The sequence below is a fragment of the Gossypium hirsutum genome, chromosome D05, assembly GCF_007990345.1.
Source record: "Gossypium hirsutum isolate 1008001.06 chromosome D05, Gossypium_hirsutum_v2.1, whole genome shotgun sequence".
Classification (NCBI taxonomy): domain Eukaryota; kingdom Viridiplantae; phylum Streptophyta; class Magnoliopsida; order Malvales; family Malvaceae; genus Gossypium; species Gossypium hirsutum.
In genome coordinates, this window is record NC_053441.1 from 22115498 (window position 1) to 22140478 (window position 24981).

General features: G+C 31.0%; 3 protein-coding genes across 5 annotated transcripts; all 3 read right to left on the reverse strand.

Annotated features, from left to right (window-relative positions):
• Nucleotides 1-1652: 1652 nt before the first annotated feature.
• On the reverse strand, nucleotides 1653-7046 carry LOC107902580 (nitrate regulatory gene2 protein). The gene is made up of 5 exons (XM_041094321.1): nucleotides 6696-7046; nucleotides 4926-6530; nucleotides 4467-4675; nucleotides 3386-3609; nucleotides 1653-2985 (listed from the first exon to the last, which is right to left on the reverse strand). Exons 2-5 carry the CDS (start codon nucleotides 6523-6525, stop codon nucleotides 2193-2195), a joined length of 2826 nt encoding a protein of 941 aa, XP_040950255.1. The 5' UTR covers nucleotides 6526-6530; nucleotides 6696-7046; the 3' UTR covers nucleotides 1653-2192.
• A 1280-nt stretch (nucleotides 7047-8326) lies between these two features.
• On the reverse strand, nucleotides 8327-9022 carry LOC121217115 (photosystem II CP43 reaction center protein). Its single transcript, XM_041092675.1, has one exon. The coding sequence runs from the start codon at nucleotides 9020-9022 to the stop codon at nucleotides 8504-8506; it is 519 nt and encodes a 172-aa protein (XP_040948609.1). The 3' UTR covers nucleotides 8327-8503.
• Nucleotides 9023-19343: 10321 nt separating this feature from the next.
• On the reverse strand, nucleotides 19344-23958 carry LOC107924317 (probable L-ascorbate peroxidase 6, chloroplastic). 3 transcript variants are annotated; one of them, XM_016854702.2, is made up of 12 exons: nucleotides 23626-23958; nucleotides 23385-23531; nucleotides 22882-23002; nucleotides 22699-22799; nucleotides 22525-22612; nucleotides 21667-21734; nucleotides 21494-21580; nucleotides 20934-21008; nucleotides 20776-20853; nucleotides 20592-20696; nucleotides 19946-20024; nucleotides 19344-19763 (listed from the first exon to the last, which is right to left on the reverse strand). In XM_016854702.2, exons 1-11 carry the CDS (start codon nucleotides 23884-23886, stop codon nucleotides 19995-19997), a joined length of 1161 nt encoding a protein of 386 aa, XP_016710191.2. In that variant the 5' UTR covers nucleotides 23887-23958; the 3' UTR covers nucleotides 19344-19763; nucleotides 19946-19994. The 3 variants fall into 3 exon arrangements, with proteins under 3 accessions (XP_016710191.2, NP_001314166.1, XP_040948061.1); NM_001327237.1 differs by lacking the exon at nucleotides 19946-20024 and having other exon boundaries at nucleotides 19444-19763; nucleotides 23626-23784; XM_041092127.1 differs by lacking the exon at nucleotides 19344-19763 and having other exon boundaries at nucleotides 19945-20024.
• Between the last annotated feature and the right edge of the window lie 1023 nt (nucleotides 23959-24981).

The window sequence follows — 24981 nt, forward strand, 5'->3', positions numbered from 1 at the left end:
CAACTTATATATATTGGTTTGAGAATGAGGCATATTAGTAATGTTGGTGTGAGTGATATATGTTTGTATGTAATTATTTTGTGGTGAATCTTAGTAGAATTGTTAGATGGATTAAATAGGTAAGCCTAGATTTTTGGTTGACATGTTTTTAAGTTGTCATTTGAGGTGTCTAAGAGCATGTTGGTTGATTGTGGTGATGATGAATGTTTAAGACATGGTTTTAGTTTGTGTTTGGATATTATCGATGAGACATATTTTAAGTGTATTAATTACTAAAACTAAAAATTTGTAGATGATCATATAATATGAGTAATCTTGGTTGATTTAAAATAATCATAAGTTAAATGTGTTTTATATATGATTACACATTTTTTAGTCTATGTTATAAAGGTCGAAGTACGAGTGGTTTTGACTAGAAATAAAATAAGTTATTCGAAAATTGGATAACTAATTTTTCTTGTTAAGTAGAATAGTGGAAATTTTGGCTTATATAAAGACGACTATTCCGGTATAAAATATTCTAGTGAAAATGTGAACGTGATAATCATATATTTAAAATCAATGTCATGCTTAATGATGGTGCATGTGGTTTTATATACGACTTAGATATGATCTATAATCTCATGATTCGTTTTGAGATGTAAATTTTGAAATTTACTTTGGAAATCATAACCAAAAGATCTCGTGAGTATGGAAATAACAATATGAATGTTATTTGATCCATTTTAAGTGATGAATATGATTTTGATCATAGTCAGAAATTGACTAATAATATCATTGATAAAGGGTGTATAAATGTATAATGTTATAGTCCAAAGATTGGACAATCGATGGTCCTCTAATATGACTATGTACTAAAATATATGAAATACCTTTTATGTGTATATGGTTTGTTCCAGAAAATATGTTATAGTGACATGATAAGAAGCTATGAAATAGCAAATATTTTGTCTTGTTCCACCAAGGGTTTTGAAGTCTCTTTCCAACAACTTATTTGATGAAAAATATATGATATATGGTTTTTTATATTTGGTAATTGTAAAATTAATTTCAATGGTATTAAGAAATGAATAAAGCAACCAACATATGAAACCATCATGATAAGAAAAATAAAGTAATCAATAGTAGAAAATATATCTTTGATGGTAAAATTAATTTCAATGGTATTAAGAAATAAATAAAGTAACCAAATATGAAACCATCATTATAAGAAAAATAATGATAGGGGATGATAATTTGGGTGAAAATAATTATGTAAAATACCAGCAAGTGATTAGGTGTAATGATAAGGCACATTGTATTCTAAAGAAGAGAACGCAAGTTTAAATCTTAGAGACAATATTGTTGGAAGAAATAATTACGAACCTAGAATATAGACCATCATAAAAGAAACATAGACAATCTTGTTATTTATTAATAATACTTTAATTAGAATAAACAATAGTTAATTTTTTAACTATATGTTAAATTGTAATTTTATTTCACAATTAATTATATTATTATCATAAAAAGAAATTCAACAATGAAGAGGGGGGGACCCAAAAAGCCACCTCCAGAAGAGATGTTCAAAACCAATATAAATGGCAGAATCATGGTTTTGGAGCTCAAATTCCTAATAATGACAGAATCATAGCAAACAAAGATGGTTTTAACAAGAACAAAAATAACTATTTCTATATATCTAACCAGTCAAAAAATATATAATTTTTGAAGTTACTGATCTACAATATACGTCTACTTCTAACTACCTAACTACAATCTTCCTCTCATACAGTTGTAACTTACAACCAATCAATCAATAAACGAATATTTTCCTGTACAAAACCTACTACCTAACTATATATCATTCAGGAGGTTAATTCTAATCAACATTGGGGGATTTAAGGTTTTCAAGTTAAAGATCTTCTGGGATACAACTTCTTTCTGCGAACTTTCAGTTTTATATCAATAATTCTACAACACCCCCACCCCAAACAAGTTCATTTAAGGTCATTTTCTGTTGTCTCCGCACCCATATTGATATCTGTGTTTGATGTAGTACGGAGATATGACTTCCGTGAACTCTTCAAGAAAAACTTGGGAAAAAATGTATGTGCCCCACACAGAGTACATAGCCATATCCATCACTCTTCCATGGCAAGTGATGCACATAAACAAGGGCAAGCTTTCTTCCATGGGAGATACCATCAAAGCTAGGAGACTGCAGTATTTTCAAGTCTGACCTGCTCGTGTGCTTTCAAAACCTCCGAGGAAAAGTTGCCCAAGGCTTCAAAGATTGGGACCAAACCGGCTTGTAAGCTACTTGAAGCAGCATCGTGAACCAATTTGATGGCATCCTTATGCCTGATTCTCTCTTCCTCTAATTTCTTCCTCATAGAATCCAAATCCACCTTTAGGTCATCCAGTGGCGAAACTCCACTTTCGGAAGGAACCTTGGAAACTGCAGTTTTATCCAATGAGTCTTGCTCCTGCTCCATCCTCTGCCTCTGTAACCGTAATTCCCTTAGTCGTTTCTCGAAATCCTTCGAGAGATATTGTGCTCTGGTCCTCCGTCGTTGCTCCTCGTCTTGCCTTTCCCATAACTGGTGTAGGCTGGAAGCAAAATTCTGCATGGCATTTGCTACACCTCTTTCTGAAATTCTATCCATCGCTTGGTACCAATCATTGCAAATCACAAAAATCGGCGGTGCCCCAACTCGGCCTGGAGAGAAAGGAGCAACTCCATCAGCAGTCATTTCCTGTTCGCGTTGAATGCATCTCATGAGCCACTCGTACAAGGACCCAACATATGCCTTTTGGGTGTTAATCCAATTATTAAAGCGAGTGCACCAGTCCAAAAGCTCCATCTCAAGCTCAATGGTAGCTTTCAAACCCGAATCTCTTTCAAAACCGGTATTTGCTCTTAAAGATCGAACTTTGGTCTCCATTATGGCCTGGAACTGTTTCTGATGACAGCTAAGCATGGACTTCCACATTCTTATCAACCTGCAAAATAAAAGGCCACGTATCATTGCATAAGAATCTCGAGAAGTAAAATGTTGCACTCAGTTGTCATGAAAGATAACCCTAAACACATTGACTACCTCCGAACACACTGACTAAATCATCTCCCCCACAAGAAGTTGCACGATGATACAAGGAAAGAACCGCGTAGTTCCAATACATACAAGTATCATCATGTAGATGCATGATTCAACATCACTACAGAATATAATTGAATTCATCTAAAACTAGAAGCTAAAACTGTTCTGCATGCACTGTAGTAGAACCATATTAATTATGATTCAATGAAAACCACAAGCAAAGCACTATGATTCATGAAGATAACTAATTGGTAAGCACAAGAATGATCAATTTTAACTAGGAAAATAACAGAAGTCAATACCCATAAACCAAGTCGGTAAGCTGAGGCTGCAGTTCTTCATCCCTAAGCTTATGTATCCTAGTTGATATAGCTTCAACAGCCTTTATACAAACATTAATTTTTGTCAACAACTTTCTTATTGAAGCCCGGGTTGCATCAATCTTGCTGGACTCTGCTCCTTGGTTATCTAACATAATAAGTCTCTTACACTTCTTCTCATAAATAACCCGTAGCCTTTCTTCATCCTAAATTTGGGGAAAAAACAAACATTCAATAAGCATACCAGAGTATTTTCAAAACATCTTTGAATGAAAATTAGTTAATACATCCAAGCAATTGGTTACATGGGATTAATATTTGATCCAATGTGCAAGAAAATAGCGCAGGGCTAGAATCACATCGAAGGATTCCAGATTATATAGAATCACTTAATGACTACTAACGCACTGAAACGTATCTTAATGCCCGAAAATTGGATAGGTTGGCCCTTATGAAAGCGTTACATTGCCCCCGATTTTTATGAAATACAAGGCACTCATTGAATGATAAGAAACTAATTACAACTTAGAATATTCAAGGAATATTTGGACAGTCTCTTCTAGCTCAAACAGAGGAATTGAGGTTTCATTTGTAATCTTATGGATAGGCTAATATATAAAAAGAAATAAAAGACAATAAATCATTGAGATTCTCAATTTTTGAATAGACATTTTTATTTTATTTTGGACAAGCCGAGACAATAGGGTGAACAAGGGTTCTAAGTTCTAAAATCCAATAATTACCAACTGCTTTTTGTTTACTCGGGAAGAAAGAGTTGACATAACAGAAACTGGTAAAAAGTTCATTAAAATAATAATAACAAAAACAGAAGAAATACCAGATGAACCTCAAACAATCCAATGAACATCACATTTTGAGTACACCAAAAAAATGAATAACTAAAATACGATAGCTTATGGAATAATAACTATTATGCCATACGAATACAGCCTTTTCACTCCTATAATATATAAATTGATTCAGCAATAGATACAAAGGAGAAAAACAATCATTGGTAAATAAAGAAGCAAAAAGTTTCTCAGTATTTATATATTATGCATACCTTGACTTCTTTATATAATTTCTTTTCCCATTCATAAAGCTCTTCCAAAGTTGATGAAAGATTTCTATGCTTTTCATCCTGTTCTACAACCTGACAGTATTCTTTTGCCATTTCCATTGTCCTAGAAGTTATTCGTATTGATGGTCCAGGTGGAGGGGGTGATGATAACATGTTAGGTGCCACCAGGTACAGGATCCGGGAAAATATCACTGCACAAAAGAGATGTAAGCTTCAATACAGCACCATAGTAAATGACTTACAAATTATGCACCCAAAGATTGAACAGTTGCAATCATGAAAGATACAAAGGGTATGTATAAAGAAACCTGTCGTTCAGCTGCAACTAATGCTGAATGTTTTCAGACCATACCAATATAGTAAAAATCTCTAAACATCTCTATCTCAAAGTCTAACCAAGCATATTCAATGGGTTAACTTCAAAAAACACTAAAAACCCACCTCTAAACCCTGTTCCTTTACGTTGCTGGTAAGGCAACTTGCCAACCTCAAGCAAAACAGCAACTTCTTTCCCATAACTAGAGGCAGTCTCAAACTCATCCTTAATCTCTTTCACAACCTCCTGGAGATCCCTCGTGCCGTGGACGGACAATGTGGTCAAACTGCTAGGCTTTGAAGAGTCAACATCCAAATTTGGTGCCTCTTCTACCTCAAAACTCACCCTTTTGCTCTTTGGAAAGTCTTCCTCGGAACTCTTTGTAACAATGGTATCACTTCCACTACTTGTACTGATATTAATATGATCACCAGGCTCCAAGCTCTCACTTTTGCTTGATGAGACTGCTTTAGAAGTTGAAGTTGATCCTTCAGCAGTACTATTAACCTTTTGAACTTGAACTGACTCTGAAGTTCCCTCACCAAAGTTCCCGATTTTATGATTACTATCATTATAATTATGATCCATTTCCTCCTTCACCATTTTCCTCTTCTCTTTGTGAGCAGCTCTAAGCATTTCAGGCTCTGTTTCATCTTCCAAATCAGGGATCCCTTCTCTCTCCCTCACCTCCTTCGAGTCCGGACTACTCGTAGTCGACCCATAACCATATCTAGCCACCGGATAGTAACTGGGATACCCACTGTTATCGAAAGTATCGAACACATTAAGAAAATCCCACGTCGAATTTCTCGGCGGAGACGGCGGCGCCGGCGGTGGTTGTGGTGGACCGGGAGGAGAATTCCTCTGCCCGTATCCATATTCTTGAGACCCAATAGGGTATCCAAAATAGCCTCCATTTGGATAACTTGAGTAGCCATAATGTCCTTCAGGCTCCTGATAAACAAAAGATTGAGAAGGTGTTGCAGATTTCTTCATGTAATACATATAAGAGGAAGAATTACCATTAGTTCCCCAGTTTTCTTGAGGGGGAGGGTAAGGATATCCATAGCCATAACCACCATACCCACCAGCACCATAGCCATAGTTGTAACCGTAAGGAGCTGGCCCTGGCCCTTCTTGGTCTGGGCTATGGCTATGACCATGGTGCATTTCAACATGACCCGAAGGTGAACCGGAACCTGACCCGGAAATTGAAGGTGAGGCAGATGACAAATCTAAATGAGAACCCTCTCCATCACTTTCTTCTTTGTGTTTTGCCGCGTTTTTACCGTGTTCTTCAATGGAATGGGACAGTGAAGTTGAAGGAGAGGAGACAACATCGTCGTCTTTTTTCTTTTTCTGTTTCGAGGATTTGAATTCATCAGAAGGCAATGTGAGGACAGGGGAATCAGCTGAAGAGGAGGATCCGACGACTAGCTCTTCGTCGACGAACCTACGGATTGCTTCACCAACATCACGCAAGGAGTGAAAGTACGTCACATGAGCGGCGGCCAAAGCCGAGCGGTGAATCGTCGCCGCTTTGATCAGCTCTTTGCGTTCTTTACAAAGAGTTACCAAAGGTAAGTCATCGGCCTTGGAAGGTCCGCAGCCCATAATAATTCTATTAGCAACGAAAACCGTAGCCAAAACTGAAGAAGAACAACAATAAGAACAAGGAGAAGAACAAAAACCCAGATTGAAACTTGATCCAGTAATTCCATTCATGGTTCCTGCCCATAAAACAATCCCAGAAAAACAACCATTTCTTTTATCAACAAAAGATCCAAGAGCGTGTTTAACGAATACTACTAAAAATCCACAACGACAAATGAATGAAGTGATGAAACAGAGAGTGAAAAAAAAAGAGGGGACTTAAGGGAGGATATAAATCTGACCGTTGAGATTGGTGAGAGCAAAAAATGACCGTCCATGCAGAGAAAACAGACAGAATAGTTTGAGATTGATGAAACTGAGATATGGGTATTTTTTTTCTCGTTTGGATTGTAGCAATTGAATTCAGAATCAGTACACCAAAGAAATAATAATAATAATAATTTTTATAGAGATGCGTGAAGGGTATCTGTGGGGATGCCAATTTTTTTTTTTCAATGAAGGGTTTGATAGAAAAGGACAGTATTGTTTTTAGATTTACAGAGAAAGGGGGCTCGGAGTTGCAGAAAGAGAAGAAGTCGAAGAAGAAGGCTCGTGGAACCCGACATTGGTCATTATTACTCCCCATTTACCATTTTTCATTTTATTTTTCCTTCAGATTATACGTTTTATGGTTCTTGCAGTACCATCACTGTTGAAAAGAAATCCAACCCATCAAATTGATGGTTTTTTTCTTTTTTATTTTTTTAAACACTTTCATTATAAATTCTAATTATATATGTTTTATAATATATTTTGTCATTAGAGATAAAACTCAATCAGCCTAAATTAAATTTTTAATAAAAGTAATTTAAGAATCATCAACATTAATATTTAAAATATTATATTATATTTTTAATAATCTTATTATAGGTTTTGATTATGTATCTTTAGTTTGTTTTTGAATTATTCCAATGTTGCACTTACTGTCAATTTGTCTTTCTCTTCTTTTGAGATTACTTTGTAGATACGAATTTTGTGCATTAATTTGTAACGGTTTATTTATCGTTTGTACCATACGTTGTGTCTTTATATTATTATTGTCCATGGTTCTTATTAATAATAGTATGTTCTTCATAAACTAAACTATATATAATTATTGTAGAAAAAATGAAATAAAGGGATAAAATTCTAAACTATACATGAACTTTGGTTTAATGTTTAATTTTATATAAGAACTATGATTTTGTGCAATTATATATATGAAATATTGATTTGATTAAATTCTCACAAACTATTAACCTAATTATCGATATAGCATCATTTTATATTTATATATTGCATGCACAAATAATTATATTTATCTAATATAAAATAAATTAATGTATTTATTTCTTTACATATGTATAATTGAATCGAAATCAAAATTTCATGTATATATTTGAATTACAATCAAAATTTCATATGTATAATTACACCAAATCAAATTTCACATGTTAAATTTTAACTTAAATCAAAACTAATGTATAATTTTAAAATTTACCCAAACTAATTTAATACCGGAAATCTTAAAATGAGACACCCTACTAGAGCGTTTAACTGAATCGAGTGAAAAAAATTCGAGTTAATCGAGTTGACGAGTCCTATTTTATCCTCCTAACTCAATTTAATTTTTTTATGAATCGAATCGAGTGAAATTATTCGAGTTAAAATGTCAAATTAAAATATTGTTACCGTATAACTAATTTCATGTTAGAGCACGTAAATTTGAAACCATATATATTTGAATATTTTTCAAAGTAAAATAAAAAAAATACTTTAGTATGATAACCTTCTCCTTTTGCTCGATGAATAGATTTCTTTCTTTATTACTTTTTCCTGGCTTCTTAATTAGGAATCTTAATATTAATAAAAGGGAATGGCTCGACTAGGTGGAATAGCCGAGCCAGAAAAAAAATAGTTTAGATAGAATATGAGTTGAAACGAAAGGAAAACAGAATACTTTTTAAATATCACCTGATTCCTTCAATATATATAGTGTAATTAAATTGATTCCTACGTTAAGCACAAATTGATTCCTACGTTAAGCATTGGATCTCCTGTCTCAATTATCTCAGTTAAGAGGAATCATGGAAAGAACAGGCTCAAAATCACGATCAATTCCTTTTTCAAATCCCGCTACGGCTGCGCGAGCTCTTCCCGCGTGCCATAAATGACCCACGAATAGGAAGAATCCTAGAACAAAATGAGAGGTAGCTAACAAACTTCTTAGAGAGACATAATTAACTACATTGATCTCGATAGCTACGCCACCTACAGAATTTAAAGACCCTAAAGGAGCATGCATCATATATTCCGCAGAACGCCATTCTTGCCAAGGTTGTATGTCTTTTTTCAACCTACTCAAGTCTAAACCATTGGGACCTCTTAGAGGTTCTAACCAAGGAGCACGCAGATCCCAAAAATGCATAGTTTTCCCTCCAAAAATGACTTTTCCGGTCGGAGAACGCATTAGATATTTACCTAACCCAGTAGGCCCTTGAGCGGATCCCACGTTAGCCCCAAGACGTTGGTCTCTAACTAAAAAAGTAAATGCTTGAGCTTGAGAAGCTTCTGGTCCAGTGGGCCTCATTAATTAACTTATTTAGGTCTCCAAAATTATTGTTTTAGAAAATTTTTAATTTTGTTAACTTTCTTTATATATCTTTTAGTTTTTTTTTGAAATTTTTATAATTTTTTAAAAATACAAATATTGGAATTTTTATCAATATTTTGAATTTTTTTTGTAATTTTTGTAGAGAGAAACAATTTGCTCATTTTAAAACTTGGTAGGGACCAAAAGGGTATTTACACCAATTTGTTATTCGAGTTACTTGAATTTTAAAATCTAACTCAATTTGAACTTAAAACTCGAATCACTATTCGAGTTGACTCGAATAATTTGAATAACTCGATTCGATTGACTTGAAATTCAAAATTATTTTCGATTTTTTCAAATCAAATCAAACTTTACTCAACCCTACCCTCTTAAAAGAAATTAAAAAAGAAACCCAAAATATTAAGCGAAAAGAAGATGTGAGACACAAAATGATTAAATTACCATTTCAAGATTTTGTTGTAAAAAAATCCCATTTATATAAAATTTGTTACCATTAAAATTAATAAATATTTAATTGGAACTAAAGTCATAAAAATAGATGTCCAAAGTGCGACCTCGGGAAAGGTGGATGAATTTGAGGAGAGGGTAGACATTGATGATGCAACTTTGATAATAGAGTAAATGTTTGTTGGTGTTTATTCATGACATGCATTTACTATGACATGCATTGCTCCTACCACCCATTTAATGCCTTCAGGACCATCTCTCATTCTTCCTTTGTCCCCTAAACCCTAATTCCTCCTTCTTCTTTTAGATTTAACCTTTCAATAAGACTTGATAATCTCTAGCAGCTTAGAGGTCTTTAATCTTAATGGGTTTAAATTCACATTACGATCAGATTTTAAACCAAAAAACTTGCACATAGTTTAAGTTTCAGTCGTACAAATTATATGTATTCTTTTCATATTTTATTTTAATTTAAGTCTCCATGTTTGAATATTTTCTAATATTTCGATTATTAATTTGATTATAATTTATCATGTTTGATTGTAATTAAAGTTATTTAGATATATTATTTATGATCTTAATTATCATTATAATGACTAAACTATGAACCACTTATTTACAGTGCATCTTGATGTTGTGAAAGGCAACTAATTCTAGATTCGGGACCATTTGATTAAATCTTATATTCTTCTTTTAGAAAATATGGACGGCTTGGGGACGTTCAATATCGACGGTCCAAATTGCACGGTCTAAGTATTGCTTATAATACAATAATTAAATAAAATAGTTAATCGCATCAAACATCTCCAAACAATGACCATTATTTTAAATTAGTCCATAAATTTTAAAACATTTTCTTTATATCTTTAAAACACCAATGATATTTTGTTTTTAAATCGTTAATTTAACCGTTAAAATAGATATTAGTTCTTAAGTGTCATAATTTAAAATAAAAATTTCAGAAAAAAAATAAATGTTGTAAAAAAAATTATTCCGAGATTTCCGAAGCTTTTGCATAAACTACCATTCTCTCTCTGTTTCACTTTATTTTTAGTTTTAAAATTTAAGATTAAATTAATGTTTTTTGAATAACAAAACGCTTTAAGCGATGTAACATTGAAAATTTAATAATGTAAATAAAATATTTTGAAGCTTAAATTAATTTAATTGGAGTCATTATTATGTGAAAATATTTAAGAGAAAAAATACGATTAAAGGATTGTATTTAGCTTGGTGGATTCCACACTCAAAGGAAGCTTTGAAATTTTCATAAAGAAGAATGACAATTGGCATCTCTAGGGTGAGTTTGGATGGGCGGTGCGTTTATCTGCGATTAGTGTAAAAATAGCGGTGGCGGTGAGATTAGATACTGTAGTGATACTGTAGCGTGAGACAAAAAGTAAACTAAATGCATCGCACCGCACCCAATCGCCCATCCAAATCCCACCTTAATCAAACATAAAATAAAATAAAGCAGTTAATATATTCTCTCTCATTTCTCGTAAATGTGAAGTCTCTAGAGAAATGGGGGCAGTCATAGGTTGAATCAACTTTTTCTAAAAAAATAGATTTAAATAAACCCAGTTGAGAGTTTCGCTTGATGAGGTTTAATTAAATATAAATTCTTCACAGAAAATAATAAAATTCAAAGTAAATAATTTTCCTAAGGGAGTTGCTCCAGTCCACCAAACCAATTTTATAGAGTAATATTCATACATGAATTCCCAAGAATTTTGTCTTTAATTGGAACCAAATACTGGCCTTGTTTTCAACACAAATACGCGTAAATTTAAATATTAAAAATAAATATAAATAATTTCATTGTCCAAAGAAATACAATAGTTTTTTTAGCTTACTTGCTAATTAAGGAAGCCAATAACATTGGGTTACATCTATGTACTTTTTGGACCAATGCTTTATCAATTTTTTTGTTTCTTTAAAATGCCGCTATATAATAAAAAAATTGAGTAATTTCTACGTTGTTGTCGGTGCAGGAGGATTTTAATTTGAGTATATTGAAACACATCATTTTTCTATTTAAAAGTTGAGGAAAGATTACGCGTAAGGGTGTTTAAACGGTTAACCGTTTGGTTAATCGAACCGAACTAGTATTAATCGAATTAATTGAACTTTTTAATTCTTTAATCGTTAACCGAATTGAAACTTAAAAAAAAATAACTGAACTATAATTTGTATATTTTTATTTTTTATTAAAACAAGTATAAAACATATTAAAAAAATAAGTTGATAATATTCATTTAACTGAATTGAAAGAAACTACATATAAATTGTATTATTAATTATTAAGTTCGGTTAATTACCCGATTTCGAACCGAATTAATCGATAACTAAACTTCTAAAAGATCATTAACCGACCTCTAATTAACCGAATTAGATCGATTCGGCCGATTACTTCGGTTTTAACCGAAATTTGAACACCTCTAACTATGAGTAATTTTAGGTATTGTATCAAAAAAGAGCAAAGATGATAAAATTCTATAATGAGATTAATGTTTAAAAAGAAATCGAGTAATAATTAAACCGGTTAATATTAATCCCTTTAACCGAAAAAAATATTTTTTAAAATTTTTTATTTGTAGATAATAATATTTAAACTCTTTTTACTTTTTATTATTGTACAACATCTAATTTAACATTTAATAGTTATATTCAAACATTTTATTAAATTTATGTCACATTTAATCAAATCATCAATTCAATTATAAAATTATAAAAATTTTATATATATTTTTTAAATTATAATTAACCTCGTTATGATGTTATTTTTGTTTTTTTCATATTTTATATTATTTTTAAATGAAGGAATTAAAATTTTCAAATCTAAAAATCAAATATAGTTGATTACTATTCAAATAAGTTGTTTTAAAACATAAAAATATTTCATTTCACCTATATTGAAGTGTGACTAAATCTAATAAAATTAAATGCATTTTTAATGTCATTATGAAATTATGAAATTAACGAATAAGTAAACATTATGAAATTAGGATATTGAAATTTAAGTGAAAATATTTTAATGTCATTTTTAAAAGTTAAAAAGGGCACCATCAAAAAAGTTCAAAACTTCGAGATTAAGGGTGAGTTTGGATGGGCAGTGCGTTTACCTGCGGTTAGTGTAAAATTAGCAGTGGCGGTGAGATTAGATATTGTAGCGATACTGTAGTGTGAGACAAAAAGTAAGCTAAACGCACCGCACCGTACCCAATCACCCATCCAAACCCACCGTAAAAAATACATGCTTTTGTACTAGTAATATTGTACTTCTATTGAACTAGAAAAAAAGAAGAAGAGTAAATATATTTATTTTTTTCTTTTACCATTTGGGTAAATAAAGTTATTTAAATATCAAGTTATTCGAGATAAAAAAGATATATTTAAAATATAAATTTTAATAGAAAAAATTAAGTTCATTTAAAATTATAAAATATGAGTCATGCTTGAATTTTAATATTCTTAAAGTTTGATCGTTTCAAAATTTATAATATGTTGTTTTTATTTTGTTTTATATATTATGTAAATGGTATAATGTGAAAAATTAAATATTTAATATTATAACGTAAATATTAAAAATATATGTTATATGTTTTAATTTAAATGTATATAAAATTGAGTAAATTTTGAGATTTTATTTTGATTCAAGCAGAGTTTATGCAGACATGCATTAGTACCATGTATAGAGCACCTTTGAATGTATGGTTTTGATTTTACTGAAATTTGCATTTTAGCTCTTGGACAATAAAATGGAGCAAAATAATAATAATAAATAAAATATTGTTAAGCTCGTGTTTATAAAATATGATAAGGATTTGATAAAATGACACCAAATGGCCAATTTTTAGAACAAAGTTAGTAGAAAACGTTTTTTAGTAAAATATTTTCTATTAATCACATGTGTCGCTTTAACAATTAAAAATGGTGATTGAGTCTTATTTAGATTGGCATTGTTGTTAGTGTAAGAGGATGTGGGTTCAAATACGCTAAAGCACATTTATCCTTGTATTTAAGGGTTGGAGGGATTATGGATAATTCTATGTATTGTAAAAAAAAACCTTATTTTAAACTACCAAATATTCATAATTGGTGAAATTATCTAGGTGAAACTAATTTAGCATACAATTAAAAAAAAACATATGTAATACTGATTGAATTTTAGTTCATTTGACATTAGCATTGTTACCCGCATAGGAAGACATGGGTTTGATTGCATTGAAGTGCATTTATCCTCTCATTTAAAGGTTGGGAATGGACTCTTAAGTTTTTATTTAAGTCACTGAGCTCTTAATTTTATTTTTTTTAAGTTTTACTTGTAAACTCCGAGTGATGATTTGATGATCAGTACAATAGATTAATACCCATCAACAAGTAGAAAGCATACCTTAAATCCAATTTGATTTAATGGTTAGTATTGGATATTGAAGAAGAAAGATTTTTGAATTTTGACTTGCAGATTTGTGACATTTAAAATTATTTTTAGAGGCGAAACCAGAAATTTTATTTAAAGAAAGCCAATATAAGATTGTAATATGTATTAAAAAAGCTTAAATTGAATTATCAATTTTCCAAAGAGTTAAAACTATATATAAACATATATATTTAACCAATGGTTAAAGAGACCAAAACTAAATTTTGTAATTTTGGGGATGGCCTGAAAGGAAATTTAACCATTTTGCTAAGAGGGTCAAAGTCTCTACCTACCTTTAGTAACACTCCTGACTGTTTCATAAAAAAAATTGAATTGGATAAATATAACAATGATTTTAATAGTCTAATGACTTAAATGAAAACTTTCAAATAATTCAACGATCATTTTATAACTTTTTAAAATTGAGTGACTAAAATATAAAATTACTAATAATTTAATTATGTAATTTACTTTTTTTTTCAATTTCACATGTGGAACTAAAAATGGCCGTATGTTCTCAAATGGGGGTAATTTACCAGTAAAAGCTTTTTTTTTCAAAATTTACCGAAATAGGCCAACAATTTAATTATTTACCGGAATGGTCCATTTTCCGCGAAATCGCGTCCACGTCAACGAGACTTGCTGACGTGGATGGAAATCGCGCCCTAGAGGACGCGATTTACTGACGTGGCATGAACAGTTTATGTTTTTTAGCTTGAAAAACTTTGAAAGGCCATAACTTTTGGCTCGGTTGTCCGATTGAGACGATTTTTTTTATTTTGAATAAATTTTTGAGATCTACGCGCTGGCAAACTGCTTAGAGATGAATAGGGACTAATTTGTAAAGTATAATTTGTTAGTTACGAGTATAGGGACTAAAGTGTAATTATTTCAAAATTAGCATGAAATTTTTGTATTTAAGAATATTTGAATGTTATGGAAGGGTTAAATTGAATTTGAATTGAAAAACGAAGCTTGGATTTGAAAATATGACTATTTAGGTTTTAGGGACTAAATTGAATAAAATGGAAAATTTTAGGGAACTTCTCAAAAGTGGAATGAGCTGACTTATACCTATAATAGGATGATATAAGACAATTCTGTAAAAAAAGATCCGGTATTTACTTCAAATAAATAAGGAAAATAATGATTTGAATGTTTCAAAATTCAATTTTAAACTGAAAAAATCAAATTTAGGGGCAAAAAAGGATCTTTTTCGAAGAAAACTACGGCAAACCGCCTTCGGCGTTTGCTAGCGCGTAGATCTCGAAAAGTTATTCGAAATAAAAAAAAATCGTCTCAATCGGACAACCGAGCCAAAAGTTATGGCCTTTCAAAGTTTTACAAGCTTAAAAACATAAACTGTTCATACACATCAGCAAATCGCATCCTCGTAGGCGCGATTTGTGTCCACGTAAGCAAATCGCGCTGACGTGGACGCGATGTCCTGACATGTACCCTGACATCGCGCTGATGTGGACGCGATTTCACGAAAAATCGCCCATTCCGGTAAATAATTAAAAAATCGGCCCATTTCGGTAAATTAAAAAAAAAACGGCTTTCATTGGTAAATTACCCCTCAAATTGTACCTCTATATATACATATAAAAAATAGTCTATATTTTATTCAACTTTATTTTTTCTAAAAAAAAAAGAACAGATGAATTTATCTACTATTAGTATAAAAACAACGATAGTAATAAAATTATATATTATAACATAAGATAAAAAGAAAATTGAACACACCGTACTGAAAATAAACATCTATCCAAAAAGACCTTAAAAATATTTGAATTCAAATCGAAATAATTGCCCTAGCCAAAATATTCATAGCCAGCTACTTTTGTACTTTTTTTTTGCTTAATATCCATTAAAATTAATTTAATCCAAATTTGATATATTTAGGATCTGTTTTCAACTAATGGTTGCACTGTTCCTTTACTCCATACTCCTTAAAAAAAGAGATTAGCTTTGGATTGCTAAATGTCATCATCATATCAATGCATTAATGACCCTAATTAAGCTGATGCTTTATAATTATTAATACACACAAAAAAAATGAATTTGTATTTTTCTTTTTTAAAAATGAAGGTTTTAGTTATTGATTCAATGACTTGGTTTTATTTAAATATATAAGATGCATGATCTTAAATTTTAAATAATTTTGAATATACTAAATAATTAATAGAGGATATATTTTATCTAATGAAATGGTTTATAGTATAAATTAAAAATTTTAACTATTTAAATTTAATAATTTATTAAAAATTAAAATACTCTTATAATAATATAATTTATTTTTATACAAAGTAGGCGTGAGCAAAACTCAATTCGATTCGAAAAAATTTTAATTTCGAGTTAATTGAATCGGGTTATTCGAGTCAACTCGAATAAGTAATTCAAGTTTCGAGTTAAATTTTACAATTCGAATAATTGAAATAATATATTGGTGTAAATACTTATTTGGTCCTTGTCAATTTTAAAAATGATGAATAATTTGGTCCCACTCAACAAAAAATATAAAAAATTATTAAAATAACTTTTAAAATTCAAAATATTTATAAAAATTCCAAAACTTATTTATTTTAAAAAAATTGTAATAATTTTTAAAAAAATCTAAAGAATATATAAAGAAAGTTGAAATTTCAAGATTTTATAAAACAATAATTCTGGGACCTAAATAAGTTAATTAATAATTAAGTTTATCGTACTAAAGTATCTTATTTATTATTATTATTTTGCTTTGAAAAAGTTTTTAAATATATATGATTTCGAATTTATGTGCTCCAATATGGAATTCGTTATATTGTAACAAGATTTTAATTTGACATGTTTAAATTTTTAATTTAACTCAAACAATTTCACTCGATTTAGATTTCATTTTACTTGACTTGATTAGAAAAAGTTTCAAATCGAACTAAGATGATAAAATATGACGTATCAACTCAAAAAATTTTACTTAATTCGATCGAACGCTAAACTTAATAAAAAAGAATACATTTTAATAATTTCCAATGGGATATTTTTCAATGTTTAAAGATAAGAGAGTTGAAAAAAAAGAAGAGATTTGATTAGTGTTAATGAATAAAAATTATTAATTAATGTTAACGAATATTCTAAAGGCCTAGAAACTGATCAGCTAATAAAATAGATAAAGGTTTTGGTTAGACACGCCATATATACAGAAAGAATTTGTTAATTGGTTAAGTAAGTTAGTTGGGCGAGCTTTCAGTTGATATGTCGGGAAAGCACGTCCAATTGGAAATACGTCCAAAGAAAACATGTCCAGCTAGATACGTTTTTTCTAACATGTAAGTAGAAAGCTTATCGAATTGGAAGAGCTTTTCTGTCAACTATGTAAAAAGCGCGCCTAACTGGATGAGTTTTCTAACATTCTCTTAAAAAACGATCTATTTCTCTAAATTTTTAAAAATTCGATCTATTTAGTCAATTAACTTCTTCTTTTTTTCCTGCATATGTAACCTAATATTTTTGCGATAAAGAAGGTGAAAAGTGAACAAATAATGTAAAAAGAAGAAGAAAGGGTGTCCATTAAAGAAAAGCAAAAGGAAGAAGTGGAAATGATGGTAATTGCATGAGAGTGAATTATTAAGTGAACAGTCCATGTGCATGCTGAAATGGGGGCACACTGCACTATAATGTAATCCATCATCATTTGCTCTCTCTCTCTCTCTCTTAATCTTTTACAGTGTTCCTTCAATCAATCAATCCCGGGGGAGAGATTAATAGAAAAAAGTGAGGTCAAAACACGAAAAAGAACAACGTATTTTTCTCTAAAAGAAACAAAACTTTTGAAGGATTCTTGTTTCTTTTCTGATGGTCCAAAGAAAAGACAGAGAGCGTGGGGTTGGTGTGGTTGGGTCGGGTCGGGTCGGGTCGGGTCGGGTCGGGTCATCTTTATATTTGTCCACTTCTTCAACATGTTTTTTGTCCTAATACTGTTCTATTGTTTCGAATCTTATGTTTGTATCTTTTAGTCAATAACGTGTGTTTTTTAAAGAATAAGTAAAGAACTTACGTTTTAAGTTCCTCCTCTTCATTTACATGTGTTCCATGACGATTAACATAAATTTTGGTATAATATCTTAGGTTTTTAAAAAAAAAATGTTTTGTTGTGTTTTAATTAATACAATATTTTAATCTCACTTAGATTTGACAGTCGGTTTCCACCCTCAGTTCACATCGCCTTTGTGTTTTGTTTTTTTTTTTGTTTTAAATCTAAGTGGAAAAAATCTGTAATAATTTTATAAAAAGCGATATAAAAATTAAATATGATTTTAATTGATGCGGTAAAATTGAGATAAGGGAGATTATAATATTTTAGGTTTAAATTTTATAATTTTTATTATGTGTATTTTTTTTAGATTTATTAAAATATAAAAATATAATTATTATTAAAAATATATATATATTTGTAAAATGCATGAGATTTTAATAATTTTATAATTGAGTTGGAACCTTGTACTCTTAATAATATGGTATAGGTAAATATAGTAGATATGATCAACACTTATATTATTTTTCATGGGTATGTGATGTTAAAAATTATTTTAGAAAAAGTTGGACCGTTTTTTCGTATTTGTAATTATATTATATTTACTTGCATTATATTTATATCTGTATTTGTAAAATGTGATTTCTTGAAAAAGAAAAAAAAATGGTTATTGAATTTATTAGGTTTAAAATTATTTTATTTTACTCATTTTCTTAAAATTATAACACATAAAAAAAATGTTTTGCTTGCATCTTTGTAAATGAGGACATTGACTTGTTTGAATATCTAAATTTGAATTTCATCATGCATCATTATTACGATTTATCATTTTTTATCTCGTTGTATTAATTTGATTTTATGTTATAAATTTTTTTAAACATATTTGTATTTTTATTATACTTTATTTTATGATAATAAAACTCTAAAAAGATGTTTAGTTTTAATTTTGATTGGAACAATAATTATATGTACTTAATTTATTTTTGTTCAAAACAATCATAATGATTTGAAAATTGAACCAAATTTCATTTCTAAATTATATTTAACCATTTATAATATAAAGCAAACATTTTATTTTTAAATTAGCCAAAAACTTAAAAAAGACCATAAATAAAAAAAAGATAAAAATCTATGAATTATTTTTAAACAATCTCACTATAAGTTTTGGCCATATTTAACTTTTTTTATACAATACTTAAAATTATTCATATTCATAGTCAATCTTTAATTCATAAATAAAAAGATAATACACTTTTATGCACTCAAATCCACATCCTTCTTTATTAATAATACAAAAAAAATTAAATAGCACATTGATTGAAATGATAAAATTAATAGTAAAAATTATAATACTTTTTAAGTCTTTAAGTTTTAAAAATTATACACAATAAACCCTTAAATAATATATATTAAATAAACCTGGGAGAAATAACATTAGATGCTCATGAACCAATTTCAACAAACGTCCAAATAGATATTAGACAAGCAGCATGAGAGCAAAAAAGGAAATTAAAAACAAAATGCTCCTACCACCATTAAATGAGTTCAGTTTCAAACACTGCTGACAATGATAATAAGAAGCAAGAAGAAATGTCTATGATAACCAATAGTTGGTAGGTAGAGCCTCATCGGGGCTTCCACCAAATGCTTCCTCTACTACTCCAATCTTCTGCTTCCCTCTCTTCAATTCAAAAGCACTCGAATTGAATTTTATTTTCTCTTTCCTCTTTCAGTTTTGGACTTTGAAAAAAGTTGTAACATGTGACCTTGTATTATTATAACACACGACCCCACTTCAATAACCAAGAAACTTGTCTTTCTTTTTAATCCTGCAATAAAATCGTGGGAAAAAGACAGACAAGATGAACAGTTTGCACATGTACAAATCTCCTTCAGAAGACTGCTTCAATCATGGGGGAGGGGGGTATTGACATAGAAAATGCAATCAATTTTAGAAATCAGTAGCTATAGATATATGATGAAGATAATATAAGATATTCATGGTTATAACGTTTCATGTCAGAGCACTTGGCGGCCACAAACTTTTACGGTGCAGCACCTTATCTGGGACCATCATCTAAAACAATGCCCTGATAATCAAATGTAATCAATTTTAGATATATTATGATGAAGAAGAAATAAGTTATTTTTCTAATTTAACTTAATAAAAAGATTTTTTAAAATTCTATTCACCATTTCTATCATATATAATTGCGTATGAAACTAGAGTTAAATACATATTAAACATGAGCGTGGAGAGATAATACTCTAAAAAATTTTCAAAGGAGTGCTTAAAAAGCAAGTCTAGATGACAATGATCTTCCCAAAATGTTCAAATTCAACCCCTTCTCAATTCTAATTTTTAAACACTAGAGTTCAAACTAATCAGAAATCTGGTTTTCGATTTAACCGGTTTAACCCATTATTTACCAATTGAATCGGATTTATATCAGTTCAACTAACGGTAAGTTCCAACTTGATAAATGAATCGAAAAATCATACTGACAAGTATATGTTTTAACCCATGCACCATCTTAATAAAAGAAGAGTAGAGTTAGCAATAACAGGAATTGAAGCCTAGCAAAGTAGCAACTTTACTAATTACGTTGTTATTCATGAAAGTTAAACAAGCATGCAACTATTCTTCACAAACCTACCTCTGGAGGGTTAAATTTGGCCCCAAGGTTGCTAAGTTTGGCATGAGCTTCTGCATAATCCTTGAAGAATGTCTCTTGATCTTCAGCATATTTCTCAGCATATACCTGCAAATAGAGTAATGCTCAGCCAAAACTGTGATTATATATATTCTTACTGGCTTAAATTGAATTTCTATTTATTTACCTTGAAAGAGGGATCTTCAAAAAGAACAGCATCAGTTGGCAACACAAGCAGATCTTCATCTCTTTTAGCTTTGATGTCCTGTATGTATGGGTAAAAGAGAATCACGCGCCTATACATCTCTTCTTACTCGAAAAGATAAAGTGACTTCAATTTCAAACCTTGAAGTATGAATTATTAAACTTCAACCATTGCACTGTCCAGGATTGTCCTCCTGGTGCTCCTGGTCCATCTTTCTGTAATTCAAGAAGGAAAATCCTATTTAAATCCTTGCTTGCTGTCATGGGTAAAACCATAGCCACTAGGTCTAGAACTTACACTCAAGGAAACAGATTATCCTAGTCATTGTGAAGACATTAATATATATGATATCCCCGGCAAATTTAGCAACCACGAACAAGATGTTAAGTTGCTTATTAAAAATCAGGAAAACAGGAATAAAAACAGTTGACAATAAATTGTATCAGGAAGACAATCAGTTTACTCCAAGGAAGAGAAGGACAAACAATACTCAAGATATCAATTTGCAACTTTTGACAGTGTAAACTCATGCTTGCAAGTCACATCTAAAGGCAATATACCCTAGGAGTAAAATGGACAAATATACGAGGAAATGCCCAAGTTCATTTGTTTGGAGCACTTTCAGCCACTAAAATTTTCATTCTTCTGGTGGTCAGACAAAAATACTTTTCTACCTAGTATCAAGAGGTTGCTTAAATACCGTATACTTGGTTTCTGGTTTACCCCAACCACTACGATCTGGTCTGGACCTCCCAAGCGTGTGTGCACCAGATAATGCAACTATTTCCTACATATCAAAAGGAAGATGATTAATATCATTGTGTACTCCATGACAAAGACAAATAACTAAGGATATCTTCCAATTAAGTTTACCTTGTCATTCAATCCCATTCGGTAGAAAACCTCTCGGAGATGATCGGCAGGCGAAGGGGGTCCAGCAGCTAAGCATTAGAGAAATTCTATAACAGTTAGTGGTCTCTAAACATAAATGGAAGATAATGTCTCAATAGCAATGAGGGAAAAAGAAGGCAAGACAGGCCCCAAATTAATTGGAGATACGCTAAAAGCAATGTTTGAAAATTAGACCAGAGGACAAACATGTTAGACCTCCAGTTTCCATTACAACCTGTTGGACAAACTGGTTTGATATTTCTTGACTTTTTAATAATAATTTAATGTAAACTAAATACATATAGCTTTTAAAAGTAAAAAATCCGTAATGTTATATATATATAAGAGCTTAAAGGTTCAACTCCATTACAAATAAAATTTTGAAATATATAAATGTTTTTACCAGTTCAATCTGGTTGAACCGGTTTTTCACTTGATCGACTATTAGCTGGTTCTTATATGGTTGCCAGACCAAAGAAGCCACCGGTTTTAGATTCAACCAAGCTGACCAGCTGGTCTATGGTCTATGCAGTTGATCATGAACACCAAGTACAGCCTTTTTTTTTGTTTTTTCATATGAAGATACATTAGATACTAACAATGACAAATTTCACAATAATGCAATGAGCTGCCTAGGAATCTAGAAAACTAGTTGCGCTTAAGCACATGATGTTCAAATGATGGTGTAACCATTCAAGAAGTAGCAGCTCATCTCCCATCAATGGATTACGTGTCTCGCATCTCTAGTTATATTTCATAACTTAAGAAATCATAAGCACCATGATCTTCCCACAATTTACATTGACATAAGAAAATCATGCACCAATATGTCTCATTTACCAGGTAGCCTGCCCTCTTCAGGACACTCATTAGGACCAGAGACATCAACTCTTCCATATTTCATTGGAATTTTGGGTCCCCCAGCCTCCTGCAATTTCAACTTGATTCTCAGTACAATAACTACGTAATCAATAACAAAAAGATACTGGTTTGCACAATAATAGCAAGCATGACCTCAATAGCAGTCGCACTAGCCAACTGGAACAAATCCGCATAAGTTACACCAGAGTACTTGTCCTTGATATGCTGAAGAAGATTCAATGCATTGACAAGACCTGAAACATAAACATTTAAGACAACAGCAATAGCAAATACCAAGTAAGCTAATTGCTTTATAAGTAGAAAAGTATATCTTACCAGCATTTGCTGCATGTTTCAGCTCGACTTCAAACCTAAGACTTCCATTGGCACCACCCCTTCGTGGCCATTCCTCAATGTTCTTGTTGTAGGTACCAGCATCGTGCCACCCTAGACGAACCTATAGAAAATATATCATATTATTACAACGTATGGAAGTAAGCTTGTATTTTTGTTTTCTCAATTCGTGAACAAAATATTCATAAAATAGGAAGGAAACAGAAAAAGGGAAATATATGGAATTTGGGCCCCTTTTTTTCCCCTCTGAAACTCCAGTCTTTCCATAAGAAATTAAAACGTGAGAACTCATTTAACAAAAAATGAGCATGTTGTTTACCATTTGTATCATATGGTACTTCATTACATCAAGTATGAAATAAACTTCATTAAAATAAAATATGTCTTCATAATGAACCACGAAGCGATTCTTTCATGTTCAAAATTTTCAAATAAGCATTTATTTCATATATTCAACAATAAACAAAGCGAAGCAGTGTCCATACCAGAATAGGATGGCAGAATTTGGATTTGAGAAGCTCCTTGATATCTTCTCTAGCACTCTTCAACTGATCAGGATCCGAAGCAGCGCATTTCGGACTGGCTACAGAGCTAAACCCTCCGGTACTCGACACACTGACAGCCGATCCCCTCTGTTTCATCAATAAAAAAACAAGATCAGTAAAGAAACAAAAAGAAAGCATACCTAAATCCAAAAGAGAAACAGAAGGGAGAAAAAGGAAGAACCTTGTGGCGAGAAAGAGTAGAGAAAGCGAGGGATTTGAGAGAAGAAGAGAAAGAAAGGGAAGTGGAACGGAGAGAAAGTCTAGCGGCGGCGGAGGAAGAGGAAGAAGATGAAGAAGCGAAGAGACGCAAAGAGGCGGCGCTATTGAGAGAGGAAGCCATTGGCTTTGAGTGTTGTTGCAGTAAAAATTGGGAAGGCGAAGAAATAGTGGGGGGAGCTTTGAGCACTAAGCTCAAGTGTGATGCTACTACTGGATCTGCCATGTCTCGCTGTCTCCAATTGTTTTGGACTTCTTTTTTTGGGCCAATGTCGAACGCACGCCTCGCTTATGTTTTGTTTAGAAAACTGGTTTTGGTCTGTGCCTTTATATAATATCCAACAGCCGCATATTAAGAATATAAATTAATTATAAGCTATGGATTTGGGGATTTTGGCTCCGTCAAAAACTGAAATATGCTTTTTAGTTTGTTCTTTTCACACCGTAGCTAGATGTCATTTTAAAACAACTTTATTCTTTGTTTTGGTTATGTTAAAATTATTTTTTGTCAAAATTAGTATTGATGTTAGTAAATATTCCTATTTTGGTCACTGTTCCGTAACAATCCAAACGAAAAACTAATTAAAATGCCATGCTCTATCAACTTCCTATATAATTAAATATTTCAAAAATTAATTATAAATTTTATTACTGTCTCTAAACTCGAAATCAACCCCAATCTATTAAACCTTGAACTCTTGTTATTATTTCTAACCCTAAAATTAAATCTTAAATCTCGAAATCAATAAATCGTAAACCCCATACCAATACCCCATATTTTATGTTCTTTCTTCCTTTCCCCCTCTATTTCTTTAATTTTTCTTAACAACCCAACTATTTGTTTGGGTATTGATGAAATGCAACAATAAGGGGAGTCCAGGGTTCAACTAATTTTGAGGTTCTGAATGTTAATAGGGTTTTAAGGATGATAATGGGGTTTAGGGTTCAATTATTTAGGGTATGGGTTTAGTTTTGAGGTTAAGGACGGTAATGGAGATTTACAATTAATTTTGAAATATTTAATTATTTATACAATTTACAAAACAGTCAACAATACGTGGTATTGTATTAACTTTTCGTTTGGATTTTAATGGAATGATACTAAAACAAAAATACTTATTGGCGACAATGTTATATTTGATAAAAAAAAATGCTACGTGGTCAAAATAAGGATAAAGTATTTTTAGAGCAATTATTTAAGTAGTTTACTTTTTCCTTTAATATATATATTTCACAGAGTGAGATATATATATTTTGTTAAAATTTAAAAACCATATATATTTTAAATTTTTAGAATTTAATTTTATTTCTGTGACGTTAA